This window comes from Vombatus ursinus, unplaced genomic scaffold (assembly GCF_900497805.2).
Source record: "Vombatus ursinus unplaced genomic scaffold, bare-nosed wombat genome assembly UNPS02014798.1, whole genome shotgun sequence".
NCBI classification, from domain to species: domain Eukaryota; kingdom Metazoa; phylum Chordata; class Mammalia; order Diprotodontia; family Vombatidae; genus Vombatus; species Vombatus ursinus.
Genome location: NW_020954576.1, coordinates 42,731,420 through 42,743,429, shown reverse-complemented (window position 1 = coordinate 42,743,429; position 12,010 = coordinate 42,731,420). Strand labels below are relative to the sequence as shown.

At 42.7% G+C, this 12,010-nt stretch overlaps 1 protein-coding gene across 2 annotated transcripts; it reads left to right on the top strand.

Moving 5' to 3' along the window:
* Positions 1 to 469: 469 nt before the first annotated feature.
* Positions 470 to 11,517, top strand: SERTAD4 (SERTA domain containing 4). 2 transcript variants are annotated; one of them, XM_027871732.1, is made up of 4 exons: positions 470 to 558; positions 5,776 to 5,967; positions 7,367 to 7,482; positions 8,984 to 11,517. In XM_027871732.1, the coding sequence occupies exons 2-4, from the start codon at positions 5,793 to 5,795 to the stop codon at positions 9,743 to 9,745; spliced, it is 1,053 nt and encodes a 350-aa protein (XP_027727533.1). In that variant the 5' UTR covers positions 470 to 558; positions 5,776 to 5,792; the 3' UTR covers positions 9,746 to 11,517. The 2 variants fall into 2 exon arrangements, with proteins under 2 accessions (XP_027727533.1, XP_027727534.1); XM_027871733.1 differs by lacking the exon at positions 470 to 558 and adding an exon at positions 4,795 to 5,287.
* Positions 11,518 to 12,010: the final 493 nt, after the last annotated feature.

The following is a 12,010-nucleotide window of genomic DNA, read 5'->3' as shown; positions in this document are numbered from 1 at the left end:
GCGGCGGCGGCTGCAGGAGGAGGAGGAGGAGGAGGAGGAGGAGGAGGAGGAGGAGGAGGAGGAGGAGGAGGAGGAGGAGGAGGAGGAGGTGGTGGAGGAGGAGGAGGAGGAGGAGGTGGTGGTGGAGGAGGTGGAGGAGGAGGAGGAGGAGGAGGGAGGGGGCGAGGAAGGCGCGCTTGTCATGCTCGCTCTCTAACCCTGGGGGCATCCTGAAAACCTCTCCTCGGAAACCCACGGGGAAATGGGAAACAGGATTGACGGGTTTCACACGCTCCTCGCTAGACTGAGCCGCTCATTATCATAACAGTCTGGAGGAGCGGCGGCGGCGGCTCAGAGGAGGCCAGCGGGACCTGCCGGGCAGCCCCAGCCGCCGACCTCGCAGCGCCGGGCCGCGGGACGAGCCGCCCGGGGTTCCCTGCAGCGGGCGCGTACGGTGGGGGCCAGGAGAACGGGGGAGCTCGGGGCGTGGGGTGAGCGCCCGCCCGCCGCTGAGGTGGAGCAGAGCAGGAGGAGGAGAAGCAGCAGCACCCACGCCGCTACCTCCCGGCTGACCCCGCGGTAAGAGCCCGCGTGGGCTTCGTGGGCGGCCGCCGTGACCGTTGCCCAGGGGTGGGGGCGGGAGGAGGTGAAGGGGTCGCGCGCGCGCGCCGCGGGGGCCGGGGTGGCACTGACCGCTCGCCCGAGGAGGGGTGGGGGGGGCGTGGGGGGGGCTCTCCACGGTCACAGGCGCGCGCGCACCCACACAATACCAGCCGGCCTTTCCCGCGGCAGCGGAGCTGGGCGCGCGCGGGCGGGCGGCCCGGGAGGGAGGGAAGAAGCGCGGGTTTTTCCTCTTCCCCGGCGCTGGCGCGCGCCGCTGCTCGCCCGACTAGGCGGGGGCCCCCTCCAGCCGCCGCTCCCTCCTCCGGCTGCCGGGCGGCCTCGGCAGCGCCCCCTCCCCACCTCCTACGGGTGGGTGCAGACTGTCAGGGGGACCCCCCGGGGGCGCTGGCCTGCCCCTTTCCCATTCCCCTGCGCCTCGCGGTTGAGGGGGAGGAGGGAAGGCGTGTGGGCGGCAGGAGCGCGCCTTTGCAAGAAAAAAAGAAATGCATTAAATGGCACCTCCTGTCCCCCTCCACCTCCCCACCCCCGCCACCTCCACCCCCGCGCTCTTCTCCCCTAGCCGCGGAGCTGCGCTGCGGGCTTGGCGGGAAGCGGCGGCGGCGGCGGCTGCTCTGTCCTCAGCTCACCTCCGCGGCGGGGCTCAGGCTGCTGCCCGCCTGGTCCACGCCTCCGCCTCTCCTCCCTTCCTCCCTCCTCCTCCTCCTGGGCCTTAGCAACTTTCCCGTGTGCCTGGCTCGCCGCGGGTGCAGCTGCGGGGAGGCGGTCACCGGGAGAGCCCCGCCCGCCAGCCGCGGCAGCCGAGGGCGCGGAGCTGGGGAACCGGGGAGACTCCCCGCATCCATCCCCCGGGGCTCAGAATAGGTTTGGCACGGACCGGAGGGAGAGCGAGCTCGGCATCTGCTGCAGGCTGGAGCTCGGGGCCGGGGCCGGAGCGGGCCGAGCCTGCGCCACTGCCAATAGCCATGAGTCATTTCCTTGGAATCCTACCTTTGGTGTTTATTTCCCTTAGAAGGAAACTTGTTTTAAAAGAGAGAGTATGAGAGACAGAGGGAGGGAGAGAGAGAGAGAGTGAGTGAATGTGTGTGTGTGTGTGTGTGTGTGTGTGTGTAAAATAATAGCTCTCATTCTTTAGGGAAAGGAACATACGACACCACGGAAAGACAACTTGCTCTTTGTTCCCAAACACTTCGGGTTTTATTTACTTTCTCCTAGGGACAGACGAGAAAAAGGCAGTGCTCATTAACCCCGGAGAACTGCTAATTTACTACGACATTGACACTGGGAGCATAATCAGTGATTGTGCCACAGAGGCCGCCACAAGCGAAGAGTGGGGTGTGCCGGCCTGTCCCCACCAGATTCCTTCAGAAAGAGATGGATCGCCCTGCGCGGGCCAGGGACAGCCTGACAGCAGCCACTTGTCCCCGCTTCCCCAAATCCCCTTCCTTCAGCCTCCCTTGGCTCGCGCTGTCTGTCCTAAAGCTTCCTTTCACCGTTTGTGGCTGAAGAGTCAGTGAGGCCGGACCAAAGATGATCTTATGCCCAGCCAAGCCAGTTTTGAAAGGAGGGGTGTTTTGTTACTTCTCTTTAGAGCTTTGCTCTCGTCACAGAATTGAGTGGGTCAGTAGAGCTCTATAGTCACCCACCTGAAAGAGACAGAACCTCAGAGCTAAAAGTGAATTAAAAGCCTTACATTTTTATTTCCTTGCTTTCAAGGAAAGGAATCAGACTAATAACATTTTTTGCAATTAGATTTCTTAATTGAATTTCACCTAGTTTTCAGGATTATGCTAAAAATCCATAGCCAAAGAGTACCTTCTCAGTTTCTTGGGTATCTTATAAGATCCTGTTTTACAGTGTGATTGTCAGTATACTCCAATTAACATTATAACGGATTTAAGGAAAGAAGTCCAAGTTAACCTGGAAAAACAGAGCAAGTAGCAATGGATGGAAACCACTATGAGTAGCGGCTGCCAAAGCTTGACATTCTAACCCTAAACTTTCTGGGGATGCCAATAGGTGTCATTCCATTCACTTTAACATCCTTTTATACCTCAGGCTCCCCTCTCTTTAAAAAGAACCCTGTCTTCAATACCAACTTTTAAGGTTATATTCTGTAATAGCATCTACCTAAGACTTATTCAATAACTCTGACTACAATGGAAGAATTAAAATATAAATCTCATTTGAAGTGTTATCTTAGTCAATGATATTCTGAATGGGATAGTGTAAACCATTGGTAGTTATTGCTGGGAGCTGACTTAAGCAAATAGTGGTCGTTCATAACAATTCAATAAGGTCACCTCCCATCACTTTGTTAATTCAGTAGTAAAAGTGAAACATTGACCATAAAGACTTAGTAACTGAAAAACCTTCCCTACATCATCCTCCTACTCCCTCTGTCCCTATCTTCCCTCCCAAGAACCTGCCGCATCCTTGTTCTTTTCTGTTTTCACAGAGCTGTGAAAAACCACTTGTAGTACTTAGTTTCCCCAGTGTATCCTTGGTTGTGTTGCATGTTTCTAATTCAAAATGGAAAACTTGTTAGGGTTTTTTTTAAAAACCGTCAAAAAAACTTATGCCAACAAGCTCCAGTTAAATTAAAATTCAGAGTGATAGAAATACAGTTCTGTGAAATAGAAATACTGAGAGATTCTTTACTACCTTTTATGTATAAGCACAGGCTCATTTTAATAAACAAAATAACTGCTGTAACAGGTTGAAAATTGGAACTTATGGTTGTTGACTTTTGTTTATAGTCGCATATATTATGTAAGCAAGTATATGTGGACCTGGTTCTCTGAATCAAATGGAAAGATAAATATGGAAAACATTGCTGGAGTCAGCAAGGGAGAGAAATCTGCTGACTGGTGCAAAACTATGATCTCTTTGGTCCTAGAAGTCCTCATCTAGTTGACTAGAAGAACAGATCAATAAGAAAGTAGACCAGGTATGTGACTGTCTACCAGGGACATTGTCATTTGAGATTTGACACATAGGGTGCAGAGTTGGAAGGGAAGACAGGATGACTTGCTTTGTTCTATTTCTCCAGGCCAAATTATTTTTGGTGACAACTGTCAAATAGTAAAAGAAATGGCATGTGCCATCAACTCTTTCTTTTAAAGCATCACTTCGACATTTTCGGCGTAAACACTCCGGAATTTGTCAGTGAGCTCCCCTGATCACTCTTTATAGCATCTTTTGAAACATGGAGGATCTCAGAGCCAGACTCAGGACTGAAATCACTGGCGAAAGCCGCCTGACCTCTTTGCTTTCCTTATTTCCAGAATATAGTGAGTCTGAGAAATGACAGGATTATGAAGTTAACAGTAGTGTGGGTCAAGTGCTTTGAGGTTCAAACACCAGTATTATTTTAATTGATCTATATCTTTTGATTGTGTTTTCTTTATCTTAAAGAGGACCTCCAGAGAACATTGAGATATATGAGAATATCCTTCTGTTGATCTGTCCCTTTCCTTAGAGCATTCCAGATTGCACATTTGAAGAAGGAAGGATAAATTGGACCTCTCGTATATATTTGAGAGTTGTGAAAGACAGTCACTGTTAAAAAGAATATAGGCTTATCACCATTCTCTTTGACAATCCTTTGAACTAGGTACCGAGATAGGAGAATCTTTGTCTCCTTTGAAATCAAGCAGCTGACATACGGCTGAGACAAGATGGTGGGGAGGAACCGATTAGTGCGAATAATACATTGTCATAAAGTGGTTAAATATGTCTCATTCACACTAAGCAAAGTTATAAGATTATGTGAAATGGGGGAACTGGTTCTAGCCCAATGCACAGTACGACAGTGCAAAATTTGAGTGATGCAAACGCTTCAGGAGATTCGTGATTTGCCCTAATTGGGACTTGGCTATACCTTATTTGGTGCACTGGGTTCTAGTTGTAAGGCTAATGATAGTCATAGTTTCACTGTGCAAACTTTTTGTTTTTTTAATCCACAGCTCTCTCACTTGTTTGGGTACCAATCTTCTTCTCCTTCCCTCAAACCTATTCAAGAATTAAGTAGAGAAATTTATCCTTGGGGAAATTGTTGTTGTTGTTCAGTCATATCTGACTCTTCATGACCCCATAGTCGGTACCACGCCAATACTGTCCATGGGGTTTTCTTGGCAAAGCTACTGGAGTGGTTTGCCATTTCCTTCTCCTTAGGGCAATAGTGGGGACTTTTTGGATTTGGTTAGAGAGAGGTTGGGGATGAGGTGGAAACTACAGGGATATGTAGGAACCCAGACTCCCTGTGGTGACTGCATTTATTTCTGTGCTAGAGAAGAGGCCACTGATGATGAAGAAGTCTCTTCGGAAAGTTTTCTTCTGGTGTCTAGGTTTTGCAACGTGAGAAGTTGTAAGCTGCCTCTGGCCCTGAAGCTCTGGCTCCTGTTTAATATTCTGCCTGCTCAGTTGATGTTGTGCTTGGCTCCTATGGGATTGCAACTCACGGCTTGAAACTGGAGCCAGTTTTCTGTCTTAATCTCACAGTGTTTTGACTGGAGGCAGATCCAGTTCAGTCCGATCAGGGCTAGTGGAAACAACTACCAAGTGTCTCTGTCTGCTTCATTTTTGGATAAGAAAAGGGAGGGGGACACCCCACAATGTCTTAGAGGAAGCAGCATTTCTGGAAATTCGAGGAGAGTGGAAAACAACTGAACTGATTTGTAGACCTGTGAGCATCAGTTGGTATTGTACTAGGGGCTTTCCCTTTTTTTTTTTTTTTTTCATTGATTGATTAACGGATTTCATCAAAGGAAAACCTCTAGGGACTGTCTAGAAAATTGATTTTCTATTATTAATAGAAAGAAAAATGCGGGGCTTTTGGCTTCTCAGTGGTGAGTTTTCTGTGGGAAGGTCTTGAGGAAAACGTGTTAGGGAGGCCAGGCAGCTCTCTGAGAGAGGGCTGAAGGGAATCTGGAGAACAATAAGAAATGGGGTTTTAAAGATCCGCCCGTGAAATGCAGATTGCTGAACGAGGGGCTGAACTAAAGAAGAGGCGACGAGAGTTGAGCTCTGGGCTCTTAACCTTCTCTTTTTGGAATGGAGAATATCGAAGAGGCCATAGGAAAACCTAGAAGTTAAAGTCTCCCTGCTGCCAAGGAAGGAAAATGCCACGAGCCTCTAGTTTGATTTTGATTAAGGTTATTTTTCTTCTTCCAGATTTAAGGTTGTCAGAGATGACTCTGGTTCTGTCCATGAATAGATTCTGTGATCCTATTGTTTCGGAAGGAGCTGCCGAAATTGCTGAGTACCAGACACTATGGGAATCCGACTGCTACAGCCACTGCAGCCCCTCAGGTCCTCTCCAGGCTCCCCCCCAGGGGGACAGAGGGGCCTGCCACTCTCTGGCAGGTACTGTCCCTCCCTTTCACCTGCTCCACACTGAAGCCAGCCTGGGCACTGGGGGTGGGGGAGCTCCAACCCGGTGCCTCCGGGACTTCCTTTTGAATGGCTAGAATGGACACTACTGGGGTTCCATTCCAGGGCTATATTTTGACTGTAATAAGAACTCCAGGGCTTTAGTGGGAAAGAACTGATTGTAGTGTTTAATGACATCTAAAACTGTATCTACATGGATTAGTGTGGCTTGTACAGGTCTTGCAGCTGGTTCTGTTGTTTTTTAAAATTAACATTAAAAAACCTAACCTGGAAAAACCCCGGGGCAACATTTTGGTTTTAATTTCACCCTCTGTGGAAGCATATGGTTTTCTTAGAGCGACATTAGCCCTTGGTAGGCTTGACAATGAAATCTTTATCCAATGGAATAAAAAGAAATGGTACTTTTGGCTAGCAGTTCTGAGCTATTTCTTTTATGCCGAGCACGCAATTGGCTTTACAAAGAATGTTAGGGCATTCTTTAAGCCAACAAAATAACAGTTTGTTTCTTCAGCTTATGACCATCTCTTTTGCTCTTATACTATAAGGTAAATTCTTTTGAATTATAATGAAATATGAATTATTATGTAAAACATGAAGTGTAAGACAGGCTTAATAAAATTTTGAACTGTTAAAAGGGTACAAAATAGATTTTCTCATGAAGTTGTAGTTTTAAAATATCTTTTCATTTTTATCATAATATATTTTGTGACTAAAATGCATAGACCTGTGCTAACTGAACATTTTATGTAAGGAAACTAAAATTTTAGCTTTTGAAATACAAAGTTGTATTAACACAGACAGACAGATGTGTTTTCATTCTTAGGGCCACTAATAATTTAGGAAGGGTAACCATTACATATAAATAATAGTTACATTACTTTCTTAGTGTAGGCTCTGTGGTTTTCTTCAGGTGAGGTTGCTGGTTATAGAGTGTGTCTGTGTGTACATATACACACAGATACAATGAGGTATACTTGGGTTCAGTGCTGTGTTACCATTTTAATAGGTGCATGGGTTTTATTAAGTGTTTTGAAAATAAAACTACTATAACTCAGAGCTTTTGGATTCTTTCCACTAATTAATTCTGCTGTTTGCCTGTAAATAAAGAGTGAAAATTTTCCAAATGAAAATATTAAGGCAAGTGTTCTAGCAATGCTGAAGCAAACTATTTTCTCTGAAATTGACTGAAGAAAAGACTTGAGGCCTAGGATTCCATGAGATAGTTACTATTATGACAGATGTTTATTTTTAATCACCACATGTACAGACAAATATGTAGCAGAGTTATCCTGTACTAGAAAAGGAAAGTGTTTTGTTTGGAGAACCTCTGGCAAACCGCATGTCATTTGTCATATCTGATTTATTACCACAGGATCACATTACAGGGGAATTTCAAATCCTATCACAACATCCAAGATCACATACTTTAAGAGGAAGTATGTGGAAGAAGAGGATTTTCACCCACCACTCAGCAGCTGTAACCATAAAGTATGCTTTTTTTTTGAATAGTCATTTTTATTAAGAGTTTAAGATATTTAGGAAGAGTTGCTTGATGAAGTTCCAGAAATTGAATTGTGCCACCCAAGCAAAGAAAACGAACCAGTTCTTGGCCACATTAATTGTTACTTTGCAGGGAGATGTTTAATTTTCAGAAGGAGTTTAAGAAATAAAGAGGTGGAGACTCCTTTCTCTAGAAACAACAAAATGAAATAATCTTAAGGAATGATAATTTTTCTTATGGTCCTATTATTTTGGTATTAAATTATAGGTTGGGATTACTCTTCAGACTTTCACACAATATACATTTTGTTATATCCAAACAGTTTGAAGCCTCTGCCTGACTGCCATTATGATCAATGCTAATTACACATCTATCCAAACATACAGGACAGGTGTTTCTGAATGTGTGTCCAAGCCACCTATGGACACTGAAGCATTGGGGGGGGGGAAATTTATTTATTTATTTTGTGGTAGAATGGAAAACAAGTGATAGCAAAGTAATTACTATTATGAAACTGGCAATTTAATCATTTCAGAACCCATTCTTACTTTCGTTTAAAATGTCTACCAAGTTCATCAGAAATAGTGATCTGTAGAGGAGTTTATAAATTTAATTTCTCTCCTGATCATTTTGATTTTTTTTTGTCGTTCATGAAGGATGCCTCATACACACACACATACACATTAATAGTTCTTGTGTTGCATGGACTGACTTAGTTCATGGTTTACCACGTTAACCTACAAATTTGTCTTTCTTGTGAACTGAAAGAACTTTCCCATTGGAATGTGAGCATAGGTTAGTCCGTTTTATTTTCTGCTTTAGGATGCTAACAATATTTTCAGTTTTTTTATGATTTACATTGATTCTTAAGTAGTAGAACATTAGGTATCCACTGATAGATCACTCAGTGCAATGATAGGCCCTCTAATTTCTCCTTAACTGCTCCCCAGTCCCTAGTGGACCTTCAAGTGGTAGATCCTCTCAGGACCTGGGCCTCTTGGATTAGTGTTATCCAGTTGCAAGCATGAGGCAAAAAGGATTAAAAGGAGGGATGAGGTTTAAAGCCAGAATCTCTTAGTCCCAGCTGACTGACGGATTCAGAGTCCTCCTGCAAGTTTGGGTTTGAAATACTCTTGAAGTGTGCCTTGTTAGTTGCATCTTAGCATCTTAACAATTTTCCCCAGTGACAAAACCCTGGGGCAGCAAGAAGCCTGAATTTCCCTTATTTCTGAGGTTTGTTTGGGGAAAGAGAGGTTGGCTTCTAATCTGCTTGGTCAGCTTGAGGAGTCACTACAGAGCAGGATGATCTGTGTGATGAAGGGTGAACAGAGGCTTCTTTCGGGGAGGGGGCTTGGAGAAATAAGTCCACACAATTCCCAAGTGAAAATGATGTACCTGCAGATAGAGAAGGCATTGCGTTGTGGTTGTTCAATGTTGGCCTCTAAACCTTCTAAACCTTCTCTCCTTTCTCTTCCTCTTTGATTTTAGACCATATCCATTTTTGAGGAACGAGCTCACATCCTTTACATGTCCTTAGAAAAGCTAAAGTTTATCGATGACCCTGAAGTATATCTCCGAAGATCTGTGCTTATAAATAACTTAATGAAAAGGATCCATGGAGAAATTATCATGCAGAATAACTGGTGCTTTTCTGCCTGCTCCTTTAGCGGAGCCTCCGCCCAGGAGTGGTTCATGGCCCAAGACTGTCCTTACCGAAAACGAATCCGGATGACAAAAGAGGACTGTGACAAGTTTCATGCCTGCTGCTTCTACCAGGAATGTGGTGGTCACTATCTAAATTTACCCTTCTCTGTTAGTGCTCATGGGGGAAATTCTTCTGCTTCACCCTCTTCTTCCTCCTCCTCTTCCTCCCCTTCTACCCCTATGTCTTTGCCAAGTTGTTCCCACCAGGTGGATTATGGCATAAGCAGTGCACCTCTTTACAGAAGTGATGACCAGATACCTGCCAATGAAATATTCATTACTAATGCCAGGTCTCCTGGCATTCAGGAAAAGGCCAAATTAAGTGATGAGAAAGCAAATAATGAAACTGAGAGAGATGGCGTAACCCTAAATCGGGAACCTATGAGAGGCGACCATGCTCTTGAATGTAAAGGCAAATTTTATGATTATTTTGAGACTGGGTGTAATGAAAAAAGCAATGTAAGTGAATCTTGGAAAAAATCCTTAAGGAAAAAGGAATCTTTACCAAGTAATAAACTGTGCTGCAGCAAAGGAAGTAAAATATGAGCCATCTTTTTGCTGTAACTTTGAAGCATGCACAGCATGATCAATTAGCTATCATAAATTTTATTTTGAATGGATTTTATAGTTTTGTACAACTGATACAATTATGCCATAAACATGTCGTGTAGTTTTAATGCCCGGAGAGCAGATTGCATAAAACATCTGTACAATCTGCATCAGTGAGCTACTTATAAATACGGAGATTTCACAGAGAAAACAGTTGAATTACTGCTTACAAGTATATCTTAGTTTGTAACAGAAAAGACCAGTAGATCAAATTGGGGATAAGGAGCCCCTTTATATGTCCTTTGCCTTGCAAGAAGTCTGTGACTAACTAAGAAAGGTCATCAAGCTTGCCAATTAATTAGCTAGTTATTTGGTAAGCACATCAATATTTTCAGCTAGGGTTATCTGGTTCATATATACGATACAGTATTTATTCTGAGTAAAAGACTGGATATAGTGAAATCAGGTGAACTGGCTTCACACTCTGGTATAGACACTGTTAAATATTGGCATTTAACAGTCTTGGGTGACTGAAGAAATTGGTATGTAATATAATGAAACACACCTGTTTATGGAACCGTAATAAAAACAAACTACATGGAATGGAGTCACTCGCAAGTCTCTAGCTTGCCTGTGATGAGTAAAGAGGTTTTTGGAGGTCTGTTGTCATACAGGGCGTTTTTTGGTGCCTTACTTTATCTTAATTTTTGCCATTGTGAAAATTAAGGATAAAATCAGAGTTACAGCAGGGATTTAACAAACAGAAAATAACACACAGGGTGGATCAATATTGTTCGAAAACTGTTACATTTGAAATATTGAGTTCAACTTTTTATTCGACGTCTCTATTCTTCCTTTTTTCAATGCCCAATTGCTTTTGGATTTGGCATTTTTAGAAAGGGATTGAGGAAACAATAGAGAGATCTGTTATAAACCAGCACTAGCTGCTTGTGCATTTCTATGGCAACAGTCTGTTGCTGGGGTTTGTTGTTTTTTTGTTTTTGTTTTTGTTTTTTTGTATAATGAAGTTCATGAACCAGTGGCATGCTTTATACTTTAATCTGTTTTGCATAATTTCACTCCTTTAGATTATAAAAGCATGTGGTTTTTTTATATATGACTTTTGCTGTTAATTAAGAAGCACAATCTTAATAAATGATGTGGCGATCAATAAGGTTCTATCTTGAATGTAAAGATTTTAGTTTCTGAAAAGTTATTTTGGAGAAATGGGACTTGAATCTACAGTGGCTAAAATAGATTTGGTCAAAATTCTTCATTTTCATCACTTAAGCATATACATTTTCAAAAGTGTCCGAAAGATCCCTCCCATCCTTCTCTACTCCCCGCAACCTATCTTCTACCTAAAGTATATTCCCATTTACAAGGTTATGAATTGGCTTGGACATTCTCAAACAGCGCTTCACAGGAAGTAAATATCAAATGATGGAAATAAATATGTTTTGTCCCTCCTCCCCAATTTCTCCAAGATAAAAGCTTTTTTAAAAAAATTTATTGCTATTAATATTAAATATAGGTCTCATTCATACAGTGTATGAGTAGTATCATTGTTTGGACAGTTGTCCACAAGGACCAATTTTTTAAACATGTTCTTGTGTTATAGCTGAATAGTCTAGTAATATCTGTTCTTTATTTTCAATATTTGATAAACATTTGATGGTAGATATTAGATGCTTGTATACCAACGTGTTGTTGTAGTAAAGTGAGGTTTTACTTGGTATATATTTATTAAAATTACCAAAATTCATTAAGATTTTATATCTTTAATGGTTAATGGATATATATTTCTCTCTCCCTCTTCTTTCTCACCACCACAATACTGACAATGCCTAGAAGTTAAAGTGGATAGTGACCAAAGAAGGTTGTCTTAAATAAGATGTAGTACAGAGTTTTAAATAACTTATCTGGCAGACTTGTGGCATTTTAAAGTAAAATGTATGAAACCTTATGTTCTTCATACTATCTGTTTCTATTATAACATGGAGACTTTAGGAAAATGTTAAATATCTAACATTTCAAATAATTTATATTTTTCTTAATTTTTAAAACAAAATTCTAATATAAACTAAAGCCTAATTTTATATTCATTTGTTAAGGAGAGGGAAAGTTAGTTGAAACTTGATTTGTCAAATGTAACATGTTTATTATGAATTTAACAGTAACATATTTAAATATGAAAAAGGGGAAGGCTAATCAAAAGGGTTGGTTTTTTTCCTTTTCTAACCAAAGATTAAAGAAAAAAAA